The sequence below is a fragment of the Eutrigla gurnardus genome (genome assembly GCF_963514095.1).
Source record: "Eutrigla gurnardus genome assembly, chromosome: 20".
NCBI classification, from domain to species: Eukaryota; Metazoa; Chordata; class Actinopteri; order Perciformes; family Triglidae; genus Eutrigla; species Eutrigla gurnardus.
In genome coordinates, this window is record NC_139931.1 from 4,847,221 (window position 1) to 4,870,154 (window position 22,934).

General features: G+C 44.3%; 1 protein-coding gene across 1 annotated transcript in view; it reads right to left on the minus strand.

Moving 5' to 3' along the window:
* grin2aa (glutamate receptor, ionotropic, N-methyl D-aspartate 2A, a) overlaps positions 1-22,934 on the minus strand; it is a 126,902-nt gene that overhangs the window by 14,311 nt on the left and 89,657 nt on the right. Inside the window, exons 5-11 of the mRNA XM_084037259.1 lie at positions 20,227-20,341; positions 12,592-12,794; positions 9,388-9,559; positions 7,881-8,034; positions 6,940-7,065; positions 6,552-6,781; positions 998-1,158 (exon numbers count right to left, since the gene is read on the minus strand). Coding sequence (XP_083893385.1) covers positions 998-1,158; positions 6,552-6,781; positions 6,940-7,065; positions 7,881-8,034; positions 9,388-9,559; positions 12,592-12,794; positions 20,227-20,341 — 1,161 coding nt within the window. The remainder of the gene's footprint in view (positions 1-997; positions 1,159-6,551; positions 6,782-6,939; positions 7,066-7,880; positions 8,035-9,387; positions 9,560-12,591; positions 12,795-20,226; positions 20,342-22,934) is intronic.

Genomic DNA, 22,934 nt, shown 5'->3' on the forward strand with positions numbered 1-22,934 from the left:
CAGGCACAGAATTGTGAGAGCAGAATCAGATTTGAGGGTAATAAATCTCGACTTTTTCCTCCAGACTTCACGATCACGTCTTTTTCACATTTAAAGTCGACATGAAGAAAGTAGACTGTGGATAAAGAAAAAAAGCTTTTGAATACATGACTCTATAAAGAACGGTTGGTGCACACACTACTTGAAAAACACGTGATTTACATATATTATGCTCATATGCCTTATCGTTTGGCCTACAATTCAAAATATTGAGGGCGTGTGAATTTGCACTCAGCCCTTTACAGTCATTTAAGTGTAGCAATTTCACTCTTCGCATAATTTCTCTTATAAAATTATTGAGAAAATGGGAAAAGAAGAAATAAGAAAACACTACATCTGGTTCAGAAAATCCTGCCAAAAATGAAAGTCACCATGAAGCTAACACAAATCTCACAAGAATTAGTTTGACTGATTTAGTCTGGGTTTTGATTTTTAGGATAAGAAATACAAAAATCTGATTCCCCTCTTACAAATCCTCCCCTGTGCGCTCTCGCAAACGTCGACTTGCAGACTAAGTAGCGCTCAAATTTGTGGTGTGCTCTCTCAAATAGTTTTTGTCGTCACCGTACTTCCATAACGCCATAACGCACCTCCAACACCAGACCTGTTGGAGAGACCTGGACTAAAAATAGCTGCTGTTGTTCCCAAAGAGGAAGCCCATTCATCCCCAGTCTCAGAGGGGCTGTCACACACACACACACACACACACACACACACACACACACACACACACACACACACACACACATGTGACAGCAAACAGACATGCAATTACATCTATATGTAGACACACACACACCTTTGAGGTTGACAGGTGAATATTCTGCATGAGTGAAATAGGATCTGATCTCAGATCAGTAAAGCAAAGCGATCAAACACACACACACACACACACACACACACACACACACACACACACACACACACACACACACACACACACACAGCGTTCCCTTACCCGGTTTTGAGGCTGACAAGTGCGTCCACGACTCCGGTTTGATGATATTTTACCATGTACTGGTGCATAGCAGGGTAGTTCTTCCTGATGTTCCTCTCCGTGGATCCGTTTGGAACCGTCCCGAAGCGGAACGGAGGCGAGTATGCGTACGGGTTCTGAAACTGAGACGCAGGAAAGATGGAGAGGAGATGAGGAGAGAGGGTTCAATAAAACATAAACATGGAGAGAAGCAGGGAGGGATGAAATGTAATCCAAAAGTGTGTTTCTAACTGTTTATGTGTCACTCTTAGAAATAAGGGTTCCTAAAGTTTTCTTAATGAAATTCTAGTATGTATTATGCTTTAAAATAGATTTTTAAAGATATCCAAAACCCCAATAGGATACCAACTGTATGCAAACTGCACACCATGTTACAGTATGCAAACACGAGACACTGAGCCAGCATACATATCCCACAATGCAATGCAATTGTGACGACTATTCATAACAGACAATGGCAGCCGCTTTCATGTAAGTGTAAATATAAGAGTCCAATTTGCTCGGCGTGATATATTTTTTTAATCAGTTCAGACTTTGATTACCACAAATTATCATTTGGTCACAGGTTACCATGGTTACACACCTCGAAACGGCAAAGAGTCTCTCAAGAAAGTGAAGTGGTGATTACAGTTTCATATCAAGGTTATGAATTTGGTAGACATGCTGTGTTTAAGGTACTGAGAAATACAGCATTTACCACTTCTTTTATTTCTTTGCTACCATTTTTATCTTTTAATATGGATTAATCTTAGATACATTCCACTGCTGGCGTCTTTCCTCCCTCACTATTAAGATCCTTTTTTTTAGATCCCCCCCTGTCTCTCAGGTATAATCCAGTCTGTGTACAGGTCAAGGGTTTTGTCGCTCCGGTAACAACCTCCTCCAGCGCCTGCGGCAACAATCTGCCCTCATTGCCAGAAACAGACAAAGCCTATCAATTAGAAGTGTGTTATGAGCTCTACTTTCACCACTCGTGTGTGAGAGAGACATGCATGTTGTACTGAGGCCTGGTTTTACCCACAGGAACCCAGAATCATCTGCCCTTAAAAGGAAATACATTTGAATTACATTCATTCAACATTATTTACATGTGTTTTTGTTGAATTCAACAACAGGAAATACATTTAATCAAATATAATTCAACTGAATTAATTGCAGCTCATTTAAATTTTTCTTATTGTGATAAAAGACGTCACTTTTCTGTGATGATTTGTGGTTGAAAGGCCGATTTTTCTAAATTTCTAAATTGATATATACAAATTTAACATATGAGGTGTTATTAAAATTGGTTGACACATTCAGTAACAAGAAACAAGCTGTATGAAATCTGCTAGTTTCTGTCAAACGTATGTGACTTCATGAGTTAAAGTCAAGGATGAAGCTGCAGAAGGATATTTAAAGCGTTTGTGAAAACTGTGTCACGACTTATTATGAAAACAGCGCTGTAAGATAATATGACATGACATTATCATAAATCTACACGTCTGCGTTGCATCACTTCCCCATATTTATACGACACAGTAGCGACTCCCACAGGCGGCGCACGAGGGACTTTTCTATCAGCGTATAGTGTCTGCTCAACAACGGTAAAAAGAAACAAAAATAAACATCTGTGTTCGACTGTTGAATTGTTTATGTGAACTACTTACATCATCAATGCATCCTCAACATAGATATGAGCATATGCATGCACACTGTATCTGCCTGCGTTGTATAATCAGGTCAGGGTGAGGGCGCGATGAGGAATCCGCCGTGCACGTGTGTGCACGTTAGCGGTGATGTCACGCAGTGTGTGTGTCAGCATCACAAGCGATGGCCCTCAGGAGACGCTCCCTCCGCACGCAGTCTTTCCTATTGTCTCTCTGTCTCTCTCTCTCTCCTCAGCTTCCTCCACCCGTCTCTGTGGCTCTCTTAAGGTGGAGCAAAAAGCTCTAAGGTCAGGAGAGGGCACGGAGTCTTGCTGAATAATAGACCCTTTTTCACAGCCGACACCGAGACTCAGAGATGGAATCCAGCACATTAAAGTTGGCTCGGGTCCAATCCGGGTCCCAGGAGACTAGTCCAGTGGACCAGCATTCAGGATTCCGAAGCCAAATGGAACGCGGCCGCAATTAACCCTCATCCTACCACCTTATTTAACTTATTTGACTTTTGAACAGAGAATACACTACTGAAGGAAATAGCTAAATGGATATATTAATTAGAAAAATAAAGGCGTACATTCATGGCAAGTTAGCTAGCATAAATGCTGCTTGTTAGCATCGTAATAAACTCGCAAATTTGCGCCTTTTTTCTTGAAATATTGCCCCCCTCACTCGGCTCCGGGTTTTTTTTCTACAGTTTCCCTCATAAGCCGCCGTATTAGGGAGCTGACATGGGTGTGTGTGTGTGTGTGTGTGTGTGGGGGGGGGGGGGGGGGGGTGGGGGGGTATTTAAAATGTCTATACATGATGCTGTCATGATTCTGCTGTTACAAAATATAATTTTAGATGCTTTCTTTGCATGAGATGTGACAAAAAGCATCCCTCTGGGGTCAGCGGGGGTTAAATACACCTGTGCTTCGTCCCACAGCAACATCAAAATGTCTGTCGTGAAAAAGGGGGGATTTTGAGACCTGAACCAGCTGCTGCTAATGAACGCTTGCTGCAGAGCTGATGAGAAAGTAAAGGAGCCGAGGATCAGACAGGTGGAGATAAGAGGACTCGCTGCCACGCTACATGGCCACCAGCGACGGCAACGCACTCTAGATATTGACATTTGAAGAGCTAATTAAAATCAGCTCCCGACCTTTTTTCCCACCTAGAGATCCTGTTTTTATGTCATTTCTGTAAAAGATTTATCCATGAAGATTGCTGTTACATATATTAACTGTGTTTTTGTTGTCCCTCCTTCGCTCTGCTGGTTTCCTGTTGCCCTCTCTCTTGTTATATAAGCGAAGGACTGCCTTTTGTATGCGTCTTTGTCATGTGTTCATGTCCATGTGTACTGAAGTCTCTCTATTGACGTAGACTTGCAGCATTTGCCCATCCGTCTCCCTCACATGTCACTCTGTCTGCAGATTCTCTCTTCGGTTCTCAAGGTCCTCATCTGTGGTTTTCCTTTTATTCTGTAGTGCAAATTAATTGTTTTACGATGCCAATAACCCTGATTTCCCACAACTTTCTGCTGTTTAACTTAGATTTTTGCTCCCAGATTCCAAGTGTCAAAGATTGGATCCGCCAACATGTTTCCAGATGGCTCTTCTGCTCTCAAGGGCGGCCGTGTCCAGAAGCCTTGTCATTGATTCCATGTCATTTTGACGCTGCAGATAGAAGATGCATTTTCGGCTCGCCTCCACATCACACAGAGATAGAAATAAAAGAAGTTCCTTAAGATAGATGCAACAAGGTGATTCTGCTGCCAAGAGGAGCTGTTTTTAAATAAACATATGCTCTAAATGTTCTTTTCTGTGAAGGAAACTTTGCACATGGTTGGAAATAAAAGCTTGAATGATATCATATCTAAATAAGCTCCTCATATTCCCATCATTTGTCGGTACAACCATAACAGATCATTAGATATGAGGTTTGCTGCTATCCGGTATTTGTTTTTCCAAACTTCTTATGAACCGAATCCTGGTTATTACAGTACGCCACTATGACACTCTCCAACCCCAGCACGGCGCTTGTTTGCTGAAATTTTGAAAGATCGTCTCGACTATCAAGCTGCTGAGGAAAACCAGAACAGCGTGTCCTCTTCGGCAAGCGGAGGCAAACAAGCCGGCGCTGTGAAGACAAATCCCCCGGTGGTCTAGCAGCCTGAAACGCCTCCGACCCGTTAACTGACTGCACTCTGCTTGCACATGAGGCGGCCTGCTCGAGAGACCGTCGCCAACAGCTCAGAACGCATTCATTACGCCCTCCTCGTTAAAGATGAAAACCTCAACAACAGCTCTTCCTTCCCCTCACTACACAATTGCAAAAAAAATATAATAAATTTGCTTTGAACAAAGAGTGTTGAATCCCGTGCTCGGAGGAAGAAGCGAACCATGCTCTGTGCCTGCTGGATGCGTAGCCATAAAACACTGATAAGCTGACATAGTGTGAGGATTGTTCGTTTTACTGCTCCCTAGTGGTCCAGCATCTGCGAAGGCATGTTTTAAGCATAATTCACCGACAGGCATCCGCTCATTCCGCCGGTCACAGATGGCTCAATGTCCGTCCTCGCTCAGCATATCTGTCTGAATGGCCATTTACCCTTTTTGTCTGGTTCCTTTTCTTCCCTGACCCTCTCTGTCTCCACATATCTCTTTTCCTCCCCCCCCCCCTACGACATTCCTTTCTCCCCTCCTCAGCCGTCAACTTGGCCCATATCTGTCCGCCCGTTGTCTCGTACCATCTTGTGTGTATTGGCCTCTCGGCTCTTACTATTCCTCAGTCCCCTCCTGCCAGTTGCTGTACCCCCTTCTTCCATCCCTCCCCCGCCTCGCTCCTTCTGTATGTTGTCAAAACCTTCTACATCAGTCTCGAGCGCTCTCTCCTTGGGAACTTGCCCCCCATACGTCTGTCTCTCTCTCTCCCTCCTCGGGAACTGTCCACCCTTTTTGTCTTGTTTTCTCTGTTAAACTTCTCCACGTTTGGCTTGATCTTTTCTCTGCCTTCGCCCTCCTGCAGTCACACTTCTATTCTATTTCTTTTCTCATCGATATATTCTTGTATTTCACTGCACATCATCATTTACTGTCACATAGCACCAAGACAGTGGCAAGAAAACTCTGAAGTAGCAGCAATTCTAGTGATGCCTTGTAATAAGGTTAATTTTAGTAGGAGACACATCTTGCAAGCATTTAAGACCAGAAGTGTGAAAATGTCTGTGTGAAACATTTCACTTTAAATGAGAAAAAAAAAAAAAAAAAAAAAGTCTTTCTCCGAATGTCCTCTCTGGTTTGAAGAATCCAATCCAAACACGATTGCAAATACTTTGCATGGTGGATGCAAATGTGTGAGGAATTCCTTATTTAAACAACGACAGATGTTAACATCAAGCTTGTAATTACACGCAGAGTGCGCTTGAATTGCCATGTGAAATGTTAAGTATGTACTGCAGCATTTATTCTGTACACGACGATTAGCGGCGACCGATAAATCGCATTTCTACGTCGCCGCGGTTGCGAAAGACTCTATTTATAATGACTCTGCAACTTCTCCCTGGCTCTGTGTCGTCTCACACTCACACACACACACACACACACACACTGCAATGTCAGCGACTAGCATATCAGAGAGACACAAAGGTGAAGTGGAGATTACTCAGGCTGATGACAACTACACTCGTTACTCTAACGTTGCTGTTGCTGCTCTGGAAGCAACATGTCACTTAGTTATATTTAAAATATTTCATTTGAATCCAGATCTGATTTTAAAGGAGGACCAGACTGTCAAAGTTTTGTTTAATCATCCCAAGCCATATTTTCCTCATATCCTGAACTTCTACTTGAACTCAACAAAGCGCCTCCCCCCTTTTGTGGATTGGTTACCTTGTTGTCGGAGAGGCCGGTGACCTGGTCGACAAACTCCTCCTGGATCATGAAGGCGGCCAGGTTGGCAGTGTAGGAGGCCAGGAAGATGACGGCGAAGAAGGCCCACACAGACACTATGAACTTACTGGTAGTACCCTTTGGGTTCTGCACTGGGACAGAGTTGTTGAAGACCAGACCCCACAGCAGCCACACGGCCTTGCCCATGGTGAAGGAGGGGCCATGGGGGTCTGGAGGAGGGGGAGGAGGAGAGACAGACGGGTGGTTTAGAGGAAGAACCCATGTGTGTTTCTTATGTGTGTGTGTGTGTGTGTGTGTGTGTGTGTGTGTGTGTGTGTGTGTGTGTGTGTGTGTGTGTGTGTGTGTGTGTGTGTGTGTGTGTGCGTACCTCTTCCCTGCGCCAGGTTTCTGTTAAAGCCGAGAGGACTGATGTACTCAAACATGAAGACGGCCATTGCAGTCACCAGTAGGAGCATCACAAACATCATCACCCATACTGATGCACTGAATGGCTCTGAGGGGGGGAGAGCACAGAGATCATGTATTAACACATGTTGGATTACATTTTTACATCTTACACATCAACTTTTCTTCAAAATGACTAAATAATCAATCACACACTCGCTGCGTGGCTAACAAGCTGACTGCTGCACACACACACACACACACACACACACACCTCCTATTTGACAGTGTGAGGAGGCGCGCGGTACAGGAAGCCCTGGTGTCAGCACTCCTGTCCTCCCTCTGAGCTCACAACACTACCGCAGAGATTAAACCCTGCTCTAATGTATGGGAGAGCACCGCTGGCACATGGCCGCGGCGTGTGTGTGTGTGAGTGTGTGTGAGTGAGTGTGTGTTACTGAGTGTATGCGTGTGCTGGCAAGCAGCCATTATGGGGTTACTCCTGCTAAGTCCTTATAATTGCCGTTTTCACAGCAGTAAGTGTGTGTACCTGTGTGTGTATGTGTGTGTGTTTCTCGCTCAGTGTCGCCGTTTGTGTTCACGCCGGCGTGTGCAGGAACTTGGACGTCGATGGCGAACGTGAGCGAGCGGCCGTGAGACGGATATCCGCGATCACTCGAGCTAAAACCCCTCTCAGGTAAGTGAGAGTCACTGCGGCAGGAGTCGAGCTAAAGCCCTCCGATGAGAGAGCGAGCATCGACAGCTGTGTAACGGAGCTGAAGCGTGTTGTCAGCTGTGTGTCTCAGGGAACACACACACACACACACACACACACACACACAAAACAAATACCATTCTCCCAAAAAAAAGCAAACACATCTCCCCCTCCATCTCTCCTGATCGGGACAACAAAGCGATAGTTACCGAGAAAGGCTGATGGGGAAACTGTTCCGTTGCTACGGGAGACCATGACGCTGATCCCGGTTTCCACGAACGGGACGGAGAAATCGATGACCTCAGAACGCTCCTCATTGATCGTCAGAGATCCGACGGCCATGACGGCTTTCTTATAGACCACCTTTGGAGGAGGCGGAGGAGAGGTAGGGGCGGGGGTTAAAGGGAGGGAGGAGTGGATGGATGGATGGATGGATGGATGGATGGATGGGTGAGGAGAGTGAGCGATGAGGGATGAAGGGGGTGGAGGAAGAGACGGATGTTGAGGAGGAGGATATGGAGGGAAAGACAGAAAGGTAAGATTGTGAATGAAAGTGGAGAGAAGGAGGAAGAAAAGAGAAAGAAGCTTCATTAGTTCCTGCTTTTCCACGTGTGAAACACAGTCAAAGGTGATAGAATCCACACAGCAGGCTCATGAAACTCCACTATACTCATTGTGTCTCAGTCTTCATACTGATCCTTACAGAAGAGCTTTAGATTCACAAGAACCACACAGGAAACTGATGATAACTGTGAAATCCCAATATTCAGTTTCTTTCCTTCTATTTTTCTCTTTTGCTAAGCTTCAACGCATTGTTAGCGTATCAAAAAAGTAGCAACATGCTACATTAAACCTACTTCACACTTTGTGTTATTATCATTGAATAATTGCTGATAGGCTCCCTCATTAATACAGGTGTGTGCAGGTTTTTTACTTCAGTAAAATTGAACCAGATATGGATTCTGCCTTTACATTGCAGCCACTGATGAATATTGCAACATATCCAGTCCATAAATATCCATATCTATGTGCGTATCTCTATTCAGCGATTATTTTGTATATCGTTGTTTTTCTTAAAACAATGTCATGAGTTGGGGAATTTCAACATCACCCCACCCTAGTATGAATTATATTGACTGAACATGAAAACAGTTTTTAATCTCAATATAATCAATATTACTGCTAAACAAGAATCTCAGTTGAACCACTACTCAGTAAAAAAGGCTGCCAGGACAAACGCAGACAGCAATAAAGTTTGAGCATGAAGTCTGAAAGGAACTCTGGGACTTTACCTTCAAGTTGAAGCTGGTAATTAAAGATATGCAAAAGACTTTTCTGCAGGAATAGCTAAGATTTGTTTACTTTCTGCAGCATTTACAGTTGGTGCCAAATCCCCATCGCTGAAACGCTGTTTTTTCCTCTTTCTTTCTTTCACCCTTAGAAAGTTTTTGCAAAGTCAACAAACTAAAGCTTTTGGAAGAGAAGGAACGGGACTATCCTGTCATGCAGTCGGCTCTAATTTCCCCTCAGCCTCGGCGCTGCGTTTCAGACGGACTGTAAACTAAAGGTGAAGCCCGATCGATAATCTTATACATGATTCATGGCGTGCTCCCACAGTCCTCTTTCTCATAGAGCCACCTTCAAGACTTCACACACATGTGAATACAATCAGATGCACCACCATGAAACACATGAGCACCTGGAGGTTCCTCTTACCTCTCCCACCATCCCATTCCAGACATTGTTGATCTTCTTGCCATGCTTGCCATTGGTTACCAGGTACAGGTCATAGGTGAACTTTACATACTTGGCGATCTTCTTCAGAATATCGATGCAGAAGCCTTTGCAGCACTTCTTGATGTATGTCCCACCAGCCTCAGTTGTGTTACTGGAGGAAGCACAAACAAACAAAAATGCATCATTAGCTTCGACCAATCGTGGGCTGCGGTTTAGTGTCTGTGACAGAAAATGAGAGGTAAATTCCGTGAGTTATTTCCACCTTTATAAACAAGACAAAACACGCTTCGCTCCTCTTTCCATTCTACTTGCTACATTTCTATGAACGCACCGATGAGCAGATATCACCCTGGGAGTTTTTTCACCTTTAAGTTCATGTCATTTCTATTCAGCAATGACATCAGAAGCCTCGAAAAAAAAAAAAAATATGCTCCCTCTCTCCGCCTCCCTCGCCATCTCTCTAGAGGAGGAGGTTTGTGACGGCGCTACATCTGCAAGCCTTGTACCATCTGCGTATATGAATTTGAGAGCAGGGGAGTTCACACACACACACACACACACACACACACACACACACAGGAGCGCACATCAACTTTCAGCCACCTGGGACTCTCATTTAACTTTTAGATGTGTGCTAATTAGGTGAAAATAACCTCATCCTTTACTTTAAAAGCAACCTGGACACAAACTTGATGGAAAAGAGGGAGAAAAGAAACACATCCCGCCGTGACTCAGAGCTCAAACTCCGTCACTGAGCAGGAATTCTGTGGCGTCGAGGAAAAACATGAACTTATTCTTTGCCCCTCAAGTGCAAAAACTCCTGCGTTCTCCTCACTAGTCGACATCGATCTGTCAAAACCAACGTCACCCTGAATCCTTCCCCGTCTTCACACTGGGAAAGGAATCCACTCGTTAGGGTCTGATAGATTCACACAGGAGAGGAAACGTTCATTTGAAAAAAAGCCGCGGCTGCTCGATGTGTCGGCAGTTGTGAGTGACTCTTGTGAAATCTTGCGTAATCTCCCGAAGGTTATTTTCCTACAGATATAACTAGATATTAAGTGTAGCAGCTGTTGGAGCTAAAATTAAATTAAGAAGCTAATTTGCATTTAAGCCCCTTCAAGAGTACCATGTGTCAACAAAATCTAGCGAGTTCGCAGCCAGAGAAGCAATATTGTTTCCTTATCGATCCAAAATAAAAAGACTTTGATGCTCGTTCAAGATCTATTGGTCTCTTTAAGGCGGCCCATAGCTTCCAATTTAGGACACAGAAGAAATGGTGACCTTTATGGATCAAATCAGAAAGCGAGTAAACGACCTGGTGACTTGTGGGTCTGCCTCTGTGTGACTTTTAATTTGATGAGTCCTAATTAAATCCCAGGATTTCAACACATAAAAAAGAATTAATTTGACAGATTCTAGTAAATCAGGGGGGAAAAAGCATAATATGAATACTGTAAGCATAATAGATGCTGTAAAGGACTGTAACTACATCTATAAAGTGGGACGAGGCGGGAGGGGCGACGGGATCCGTGGTAATAATAACAGAAACAAGGACGACTGAGTCAAGGTTCTGGCAGGTTCAGCTGGTGGGCGCAGTGACAGAGCGAGCATATAGGCCAGAACTGTAATAGCTGCATCCACGAACACAGTGTACCCATTTAGACGGGGCATCGTACAGTTCAGGCGCTGAGAGCATGTGATGTTATGGAGGCTGTTTGTGAAGTTGCCAGGCCAACTTGATATAGAGCCGCTACAGGGCCCCGAGGGGTCTCCAGAGAGGGCGGTTGGGGGTATGTGCGTTCAGCGTGAGCGCGGCTTGTTCTTAGGCCTAGCCTGGATGAGTGAGTTTGTGGCTCTGCATGCATGGATAGTCCTCCATCCCCCGATCCAACCCCGCCACGACTCCTCTCACTCTGCCTCTCTCCTGCCCGCCATCTTTCCCTCGTTCTCCAAATGGACACTACGGATGCTTGAGAGGGGAAACGCGCTGTGGGAGGGGGGGAGGCGGCGGGTGCATTGGCCTGTGAGTGAGTGGACATGTGGCAACAGAAAGTGTATATGAACTTGTGTGTGTGTGTGTGTGTGTGTGTGAGTGTGTGTGTTTGTGTGTGTGTTCCCCCTTGGAGATGCTTTATCCTCCGCCCTACTTCACAGTCATTCTAGATGAAAATCTCTGTTGGCCTCTTCCCTGGGACCCTATTACCGCCTAATCAGCTCTGTGTGTGTGTGTGTGTGTGTGTGTGTGTGTGTGTGTGTGTGTGTGTGTGTGTGTTAGTTATAGTCAGTTGCTCTGTATGCATGCTGTATGTAAGACTGACAAGTATAGTGTGCAGAATACATGTCAAGTACAGAGAACTCATATTAAATGATCTACAAATCATAGATGCTTTGATTCAGCAGCACTCAAACCACTGAGTGACACACACACACACACACACACACACACACACACACACTAAACATCGTATAGCGAGGGAAAGGAAGGAAGTAAACTGCTGAGTTCAGCAGTCGCCTCCATTTTCAGGGGGAGGAAAGAAGCTGCTGCAGAGATCGCACACTGCACCTCTTCCCATGCTTGTGAGAGAGAGAGAGAGAGAGAGAGAGAGAGAGAGAGAGAGAGAGAGAGAGAGAGAGAGAGAGAGAGAGAGAGCAACACAGCGACTGTGCTGAAGGAAAATGGAACATAGATGTTGCCATTTTGCCACCTTCTCATAATCCAATCAAATGGAAGTTAACGGTGATGCTTAGTCACATTTGTCACACATACAAACCTTTATGCACCCGTCAATCAGTTGAGTTAGTAGCCGGCATTAAATGCAGACTACAGTTTATTAGCAGAAATGTAATAAAATATTCATGACTCCGTTTTCATTAGTGTGTCATCATGTGAAACCCAGAATCGTTGCGTTTACGATCACTGAGAACGAGCCCGCCATATCTATGCATCTTCACTCTAGCAGTGGCTCTTTTGCAAGGTTTTTTTGACGTTACCTGAAGGCCACCGTAGGTCTATGACACGCTTGGAAAAGGGAGGGGCGAGCAGAGGCGTACCTCGCCACTAGATGCCACTAAATCCTGAACGCTGCTCCCCTCTGAGCCGATTCTGAGATTTGGATTGAGAACAGCGGTGCCGGCGAGACAGACAGACAGACAGACAGACAGACAGACAGACAGACTCACTCTTTGATATGCTTCCTGCAGGGCACGGAGTTCCTCATGCAGGTGCCAGTGAGCCTTTCCACGTCCTCCACGATGACAAAGGGCTTCTCCTCCAGCGTGACGATGGACAGGTGGTTGTCGTCGAGCTCGGCGTCGCCGAAGGAGTTGAAGCGCGGCCACACCGGGTACTTGAGCGTCAGGCTGCGGTTGTCCAGCTTCCCCATCTGGAAGGAGGGAGGGGAGGATAACACACACCAGGAGACAAATGAGTTCAGCTCAACGCGACCGCTGGAGTCGCTTCTAAGCTAGAATACTGAAGTAGCATTATATTTACAGGAGGGTACGGATCCCATCCAATAGGTTATAATAAGGGAGCAGATTGGGTTTAGACCCATGACCTCACATTGAATACAGTGTCTATGACTTTACTCGGCACGTCTGCCCTCAGATCTATTGGTTACAAGCAGACAGGAAGTGGAAGTGGCAGTAAAATGAACTCCCCCGGTCAGTGATGATAACATGGCAGGAAGAATGCAGTGTGTTACCTGTCTTTACCTGGTAGTTTCCTAACTGCTGTAATCTGTTGCCCAATAACTCAAAGCGGAACAGGAAGTGGAGAGGATTACAAATGTAGACACACGTTAACATTTTCCTTTTAATGTTACATATGTTGCTTTTTTTTTTTGGCACATACATATTCAAATCAGCACACATGTTCACAGAGCGTAATAAATGTGAATACCGGTATGACAGTGGGTACAAACATAACGGATTAAAAGCACGGTGTGTAAGGATGCATGAGAAAATGCACACAAGGGGGGGGTAGACAATATGGCCAGGGATGCAAACATATATGAGTTAAGAGAGAGAGAGGGGAGAGTTTGGAAGTATGACAGCGCTGTGACTCTGTTAATAATTCATCTAGAAATGATTCAGAAAGTTTTTCAGAGATGCGATGCTGCAGATTCCCCCATGGAGGCTATTTGCCCTCCTACACCTGTGTGTGTGTGTGTGTGTGTGTGTGTGGTCTTTATGCATGTGTGTATCAAACAGGGAGGCAGCGGGATGCAAGGCTTTGCTCGACTCTCAATTATTAATGTTACAGGAGCAAGAAAATAGCAAAATCTCACTCTCACCCTCACCCTCCATTTCAAAAGTCCTTCTCTCTCTCTATTTATTCATCTCTCTATCTCATCAGTTCATATGAAGTATCTGATTTTAATTTTTTTGTGCATCACACACTCATTAATGCACAGGCTGCTGGAAATGTTCGTCTTGTGTGTGGAAATAAAACTCAATATACATTAAAAAATAAATAAGAACACACTTTGCACACACACGCTTACCACACATAATATAGCTTTGCTAATCCGTCACGCCTTTGACCCTGGAGTCATATCGGACAGTGGTTTACACACACACTCACACACACACACACACACATGCGTGTTGTTGCTCGGCCTGCATGCCTGGCTAAGTCATGAACAGGCGAGCAGAGAGGAGGAAGTGAAATTAGCATTTTAATTGTTTTGCTTTGAGTGGTTTTCTATCCTCTGACAGGGATTAGAGTCTTTTCTCCGCTCTCGGTCGGCACCGCTGTCAACAGCTCACTCTGCTGTCGGCTACATCTATAGGTGTAGGTGTGTGTGTGTGTGTGTGTGTGTGTGTGTGGAGGGGGGGGCATGCTGAGGTTGCATGTGTGCGGTTCCTTGTGTGTCACCTTCACTCTCCAGGGAACGAGTGCATTTGTCTATCTGTCTTAGAAGTGAGTGGCTGCGTGGATGTGTGTGTGTGTGTGTGTGTGTGTGTGTGTGTGTGTGTGTGTGTGTGTGTGTGTGTGTGTGTGTGTGTGTGTGTGTGTGTGCTTATTAAAGGGGTGGGGAGGTAAAGTAGGAAATGGGATTGGTAAATGTGAAAGTGAGGGGGGGATTCGTGCATAATCAGCGAGATAGGACGAAACAAACAAACCCAAGATGAGTCAGAGAGAAGGAGCAGAAACGAGAGTGCAAAACGACTGAAACATAGTTTGGAGTCATGTTCTGGTCTTGGTAAGACCCTACAGCAGCAGAAACCAGTGGTGTGTGCTATGCTGATATACATACTCCACGGGTGTTTTTTCTTGTTAGCAGAAAAAAAAGAAAAAAAAATCCCCCGTAGCTCCATTTCCTGGGGTTTTTAAATGTGCAGCGCTTGTACCTGGAGTACCAATCCAAATAAGACAATCTGGTAAATTATTTGAGGTGTGCCTGGAAAACACATGCAGACTCATTAGAATACCTTGTTGCCGTGGTGAAGCTGAAAATTAGTTTTTTGTTGGCGCCCACTGTGAGCACGCTGGGGGATTTTCAGACGTGATGTTTGGCAAACACTTTTCTGAGAAAAGCACCATTAAGATGTCAGACAGTGTGAGGAAAAAGAATGTGTTTTTTCAACATAAGAGCCCGTAAACATGTCCTGTCTCCTTGAAAATACCTGAGACGCCCCCTTTTAATATTTCAATATGATGCAAAGTGTTTGGTTTGACCATTTGTTGCAGCTTTAAAAGTAAAATGTCAAAAACAGATGTCAAAGTCAAGTCTGATTGACCTGTAATTTGATTAATAAAAGCTTTTGATGGGTTGGCCCTGACTCATTTGGATGGATCGATAAACTTGACAGAGAGGCAAAAGTTCCTCTCGGAAGATTTTTGAAAAAGGACAGGAGAAGAGAGGGGGGAGGAGGGGGGAGGAGGATAATAAGCAGCTGACTTCAGCAGCCCTCCTGCTCTTCCCCACTTCTTCTGTCTCTCCGACTCTCTAATTAAAGAAAGAGGGGCTATAAATTAATGCACAGAAAGGATTCTCTTTATCGACTGGCCTGGCAGCAAAATGCTGAATCTCCCTGTATGAAATACCAGATATATCACTCTCTCTCTCTCACACACACACACACACACACACACACACACACACACACACACACACACACACACACTTACGTACGTAATGTGACAGCCAGTCCAGTGGGAGGTTACGATGATAGGTCCTCTGGGAATACCGCATTATAACATCCCATGGCGACAATCCTATCGCACCATCACCCTTTGCGAATTGAGAGGCGATGAGATGACACTCTCATCTCATCTCATCTCATCTCAAGAACTGCATTTCTTTTTTTTACGTCTGGAAATCTCTTGTTTCGTTTATAGTACTTTTTGTTTTATCAGCCCTCCTTTTTATGCTCTCTCAATTTTTCTCTCTCGGTTTATTTATCTTTATTTTGAAAGGCCTTGTTCGTTGTACCTGCATCTCTCTCACTCTCTCTCTCTCTCTCTCTCTCTCACACACACACACACACACACACACACTCACTCAAGGACGACAATCAACCAGAATCCAGCTGAGTGAGAGAGAATGATAAGAATAATAATGAGAAGAGAAAAAGAACATGGGTCAGTGCTCTTTTAAGAGAGCACCTTCTCTGTGCCAGTCTCCCGAGGAGAGTTATCGCCGTGGCAAGTTGCATTATGGGAGAATGAGTTCCAAATAGCGTGGAGAAACCCATTCAGTCATAAAACAGTATCTGTCACTCCTGTCAGACAAAATTATGTCGGGAAAATGGATTCTGCTCTCCCTCTCTCTGTGTGTGTGTGTGTGTGTGTGTGTGTGTGTGTGTGTGTGTGTGTGTGTGTGTGTGTGTGTGTGTGTGTGTGTGTGTGTGTGTGTGTGTGTGTGAAAAACAAGGGCAGAGAGAAAGTGGATGACAGAGTGGAAGAGCAAGAAAAAAAAACACACCCGGGGATTTAGGCAGCTTTCCTCAAAGTGGAGCGCTTTCATGAAGATTCAGAGAATAGTGGCCTGGATCGAAATGCAGGTGTGTTTATTTAAATGTGTGTGTGTGTGTGTGTGTGTGTGTGTGTGTGTGTGTGTGTGTGTGTGTGTGTGTGTGTGTGTGTGTGTGAGAGCACATGGTCTCATTTGTGCACGTCTGCTCCCCGTACTGTGATTCTCCAAGCACAAATCCCATGCTGTCTGTAATAATTATTTTGTGAACTGGCTGCTCACACTGCAGCACTTCCTGAACCAATTTACACTCTCCATCTACTCAGCAGGAATAAAGCATAACATCCCGGTCCTGGTCGGTAAATGCACTTTCCTCGTTGAGTTCAAACTGTAGGAAACTCATCATCACTTCTGCCGTGTCATTGACTCTAAGGCTGTGTAAAATCCTGCTGGTGGATTCTATTATTTTTCCAGGAAAAGCATTTTAGGAGAAAATAAAAGAGGTGCACTTTGAAATATCTTGGATGGATATTCATGGTGCACAGTGGATGAATCCTTATCACTCTGGTGATTCCCTTACTTTTCCTGTAGTGGTGAAGCTGCAGCAGATCAGAGATGTTACTCCACTTAGGTGAGCCTCTTTCTCCTAGCGCCGCCGTTAAGTTCAAAATGAAGTTTTGTAAGAGATAACTTGAAAAATACAGGACGGATTGCTCTGAATTTTGGCAAATACATTCATGTTCCCCCGAGGAGGAAATACAACGATTCTGGTGGTAGCATCATAATCAGCTGTTGTCCAATTCTGTTTTTTATGAACATGCTAACGGTAGCATTTAGCTTAAAGCACGGCTAAGCCAAAGTAGCTTTGAGCCTTTTGTCATCTTAAAACATAACGTTTTATTAATGAGTTTCATAGATGGTGGAGGTTTAATATTTATCAAAGCATGAAGTTCAACGTGCATGTTAATAAGGTGGTGGTGAATATAATTCTACGTTTGCATATATGTGTGTGTGTGCAGCCTTTATCCTCAAAGTAAAGCGAGCTCTTTGAACTGTTCAGGGACCAAACTTGAATCCACCTATTGATCCCGTGGATGCAAGCATCATGACAAACTATACAGGATGTAATACACTAAAAAAGAAGCATTAATGCAGGATATCTAAAATGTAGCCTCATTTTGAATAAAACCCCCATAATGCCACACTGGATCCATCCTTCAGATCCAGTCAAATAAACCCTCCTTTTAGAATAAATCAGACACTCACTGATGCAGCCATGCAGCCAAACAGGTGCCACCATTCTAAAAGTGTCTCTTCCCTAAAAAAAAACCTCCAGAATAGATCACCCAGCGGAGGAGAAGTGAGCGCTGCACACCTGTAGTGCTGCTGGTGGCTCACTTCCACCTCGCCCTTCCTCTCTCTATCTCTCTTTGTGTCTCTTTTTTCCCCCTCGTGCTCATTTGCTCTCGCTATCTCGGCCCATCTGTCTCCATCGCTCGCTCGTCTCCATATCTCTCCACGTTCCCCTCCTCTTCCTCCGCTGCCTCGAGGGGACACATTTTATATTTTTAGTGCATATCCATATTTTAGTGCAGTTACTGAATTTTTATCTCTTGATCATCATGGAAGTCTGTGTGTGTGTGTGTGTGTGTGTGTGTGTGTGTGTGTGTGTGTGTGTGTGTGTGTGTGTGTGTGTGTGTGTGTGTGTGTGTGTGCCGTTGATTTCTGGCGCATGGGTGGGACGGCTGCACCAGAGGGAGGGAGGGAGAGAGAGAGAGAGAGAGAGAGAGAGAGAGAGAGAGAGAGAGAGAGAGAGAGAGAGAGAGAGAGAGAGAGAGCAGCTCCCAATTATGTTTCCACTTTGGGTCTCCATGTCTCTCTCGCTTTCAGTCTCTTTCTCTGCACCACAGTCAAGCGGTACTGATCAATTTCACAGGCTCTCTGTTTACAACAACACACTCCACCTCCCCTCAGCACACCAAGAAAAGGGTATTTTGTGTGTGTGTGTGTGTGTGTGTGTGTGTGTGTGTGTGTGTGTGTGTGTGTGTGTGTGTGTGTGTCAGTATGAAATATGAAAAAGCTAGACTCAAAGATTGGGTGGAGACTGTGCGGATTGCGGCAAACTAAACCAAATACTGTAAAACGCACACACACACACTCTCTCACACAAACACACACACACTCTCTCACACAAACACACACACACACACTCTCTCTCTCCCACACACACACACACACACACTCAGATATGACCTGAATAAAGAGAAAATGATTGGTCGAAAAGCACAAGTCTCTGGAAAAATGTTTCTGTCAATAACCAGAGTGGAAGGGTAAAACACACACACAGACACACACACACACACACACACACACACATGCAAGAGCGGTGACCCCTTCCCACCCCAATAACGGAGGTCTCAGGTTTTGATTAACTGGGGTTTGAGGTGCTATCAGAGACCACAGCAGCAATCACAGCTTAAGACAAACAGGGAGAGCACAGATGATCTGGTCTGGAGAAGAAGAAGAAGAAGAAGGGATGAAGGGAGGGATGGAGGCAGAGAGGAGGAGGAAATAGGAAGGGAAAGAAGGTTGAAGGTGGGGAAAGATGCAAGACTAAAAGAGAAGGAAGGAGACACAAACGGTGGAGTGGATGAAAAGACAGATATACATAACAACACACCTCTCTCCTTTTTTCCATCCTCCTCTCAAACTTTTTTCCCTCTCAGACTCGCCCACTCTGCATTTAAGGCAGGCAGCCAAGTCGTAGGTATAAAGATACATGGCTGCCATTTAAAGTCCATTACAACAGCAAATACTCAGCCATTTTCTTTGCAGAAGCTTCCTCACATTAAGAGAAAACCGAAGTCCTGAGCTCGTTGGTAAATGAGCTCGTAGATCAACTAAGTGTTGTACAATGAGACAGAGGAAGCGTTTTCCAACACTCGTCTTCAGGGCTTATTGCCGGATTCTGTTTAGTTCACTGCTGACTACCTCCATCCTCATCAAAGCACTTTGTTATGTTTGTTTGCAATGATGTTGGTTAAGGAAATAACAGTAATGGAGAAAGATAAAAGTTAACATATCTGTAATAGAGGTCGACCGAAACATGGAGCAGGTCGATATTATCAGCCAATAAGGGGAAACCACAGATACAGTGGTGTTGGCACATAATGTTGCAAGATTTGCAGGATAATACACAATAATACTTTATATACAATGTAATCATAATGTATTATAATAGTGTAGTGAGCCCAAATCCCACGAGAAAAGCCACCAACCAAACTCCATGCAATTTTCTGCGTATTTAAAAAAAAAGAAAAGGTTATTTATTTATGAAAAGTTGAGACTGTATTGATCCCCAGAGATGAAATTCAAGCGCATCACATAAATAAAATAATAAAAATAATAATAATACGTTAATATACAAAATAGAAAGTAGAATCGACAAAAATATATTTAAAAAAGGGTAGAAATGAAAAGAGAAACTAATCTTAACACATAGTGGCGATCATTAGCAGCAAAAAATCAGCAAGGAAGAGTAAATGTAAACAGCGTAGACCAAAATATTATATAATATAATATAAGGAGTGATACTTAATGTTTGTCTGTATCAATATGAAAATAGAATGTTATAACCCAGCATAACATATAAACATGATATAGTATGATATAGTACAGTATACTACAGTATCATATATATTCCATTTATATGGTTGTATAATGTACTATATTATTATTTGTTTGTCAAATCTAAAAATATCAGACGAAGCTGTGAACTCTATGTGTGTAAGAATAAAGGCCAACATTCCCAGATATAATGGCCGACCCAGAAGAGCTGGTGGGAATGTGTGCTCACACAAACCAACCCAGACACACACAGATGTGAAGATCCTACCTTCTCCCACTCTCTGTCCTTGTTGAGAACAATGACCACCAGCTTTGGGAATTCCTGGTAGCCGTCCTCTGTGAATGACAAGTCTCTGCCATCCCACGTCACATTCATCATGTACCTGGGAGTGAGAGAGGGGGGGGAGAAGTACAGGGGGTGAGGATCCAGGAAGGGGGAGGGGAGATCGAAAAACAAGAGAATGAGAAAAAGGAATGAATGGAGGCGAGGAGAAATAGAGGGAAAGGGGAAATTGAATTACATTAACACAGAGGAAAAAGTCAATTTACAATCTACTAGTATTACTTCCCTAAAATATTCACACAGGCTCCTTTGTACTGAGAGTCAAATGCTCAGGGATAAATATATATGTATTCAAATCCCACCAAAAAAAATGTGCCTTGTATAACCTGTAAGCAGGGAGACGAGTGTTCCCTTAGAATAACACTTTATTCAGTGCGGCAGTGCAGTGTGTGTTAGAAATTAGACAGGATTAGTTGTTGAACGCGAGAAAAAATAAATAGATTCACAGAAAGAGAACTAACACTCACCACCCGCACGCACACACACTGTAATGAGTGACCCACATGGCAGGTCACATTAGCTAAGATGGAGGGCAGTGGGGAGATATTCTTGGGTCCACACAGCCTCCACATTAATCACGGCTGTCCTTCCCCACTCTGTCTCCCTGGCTCCCTCTGTCAGCGGTCATGTACGGCGAGGGTGAGACGGCGAGGGTGAGACGGCTCCTCCGCTCTTCCTCTTCTACCTCCGCTCTGCGTTTCGACCACGGCGACTGGGAAAAACCTCTAAATGGAACACGAGCCCGACGGACGTGTCTTTGAAAAGCCACCCTGCAGGTGAGGCGTACGACATTGTGGCGGCGCAGCGTGTGAAGGTGGTGCTATAGATGGGGCTCAACACGCTCTTTCAGGTTTAACACACTGAATGCTGATGTGTAATAAACACTGAGTCTCAAATCAGTGTTTATCATTCCCTCTATGTGTCTGGTTTCTCTGATTCTCCTGCAGAACTTCAACTCATTTGTTATCTAATGTCAAAATCATTGATTGGAAAGCAACTGGTTGTCTATTTAGAATCACGGCTTTAATGCCATGCATCATAACTGACACTCTGTCGGATGAAACTGTCATTTTCAATTGACAAGTGTAAGTTAATTATATTTATTTGATTATTTAAGCTGTTGCATACAGACTCCCACACTTAAATATTACAGGAACTACATTACCAAGTCACAAAAATCATGTCAGAAATAAGAGAGAAACAATAAACATACTTTAGGTAACACTTTCTTTGACACCCATGTCTATAATGCATTAAAAACATACACAGAATGCATCATAATCCGCTCTATCAGTAAATATCAATGAGGGCTTATGACTATTATAATGCATTATAGACATAGAAAGTGTTGCTGTGTGTGTGTGGTGGTTTTGCAATCCCTCTATGTCCCTTTAAATGGCTCACAAACACACACACACACACACACACACACACACACACACACACACACACACACACACACACACACACACACACACACGCACACGCACAGCCACTCAATTCTCAGATGAAATCAGCCAGAGATAAGGGGATTGAGTGGGGTTTTGTGATTAAAATAATCTGATTGGCCTGCAAGCAACCAGGTGAGTAGTATTAAGACATTTGATTGGACACGGGACGCAGCGCTGAACCCAATTATGTGCGACTATGGCAGAGGAAGAGGCGCTGGAATCAATACCAGCAGCTCTTTTAGACAGCAGCCCATTCTGCGCTTTGCTACCATCTATCTGATGCAGACACACACACACACACACACACACAAACACACACACACAAACACACACACACTTTCCATATGCTTATTGTACATTTTGCTCTCCTTCGTTGCTCATTGGGATTATTTTCTCTGATTCCTTTTGACAGGAAGCAGCATCGTTGCAGAGGATCTGATGTAACTCTGATGTAACAATGTCCTCAAACACTTGTGCTGCGTAAACACAATGATTTCCTGGTAGAGCTAGTGTGGAGTAGGTGAGGATGTCCAGACAATGCCATTCATCATTTCCTGTCCCCAGCCAGTGACCATTGTGCAGGCTGCAACCATTCTTTGTGATTTGGGCTCATAAAACCAGTGAGGATTTTCATAAAAAAATCCTATCTAAATATATAAATATGTGATTCTATTCAACTGAGCCCTCAGTAAGAGAGAGGGAGAAGATGATTATAATTATCATGACTGCTGTGAATAAAGGTGGAGCATCCTCTATATCATATAACACCAGGATGCAGGGAGGACGGGCAGGTTGTGTGCCTGCAAGGCGATTTGGGCCGACGCCCATCAAACAGGTGGACCTGACAGGGCGTTGCTAGGATACGGACACAGGCTGGAGCATATACGGTGTAAAGACCACCAGTGCCTCAAAAAGAGGGTATGCAGTATATGCAGCGCATAGGGGCGGCCCACCAGAGGGGGCGCCAAATCAATGGTAAAAAAACTCATTTCTGCACTCCCTCAATGTTACATAGAGTTGGCCAAAACCCCTCTGACACTGGGTAGTTGCACTAACCCCTAACTCTAACCCCCTAACCCCTAACTCTAACTCCTAACCCCTAACACTCCTAACCCCTAACTCTAACTCCTAACCCCTAACTCTAACCCCCTAACCCCTAACTCTAACTCCTAACCCCTAACC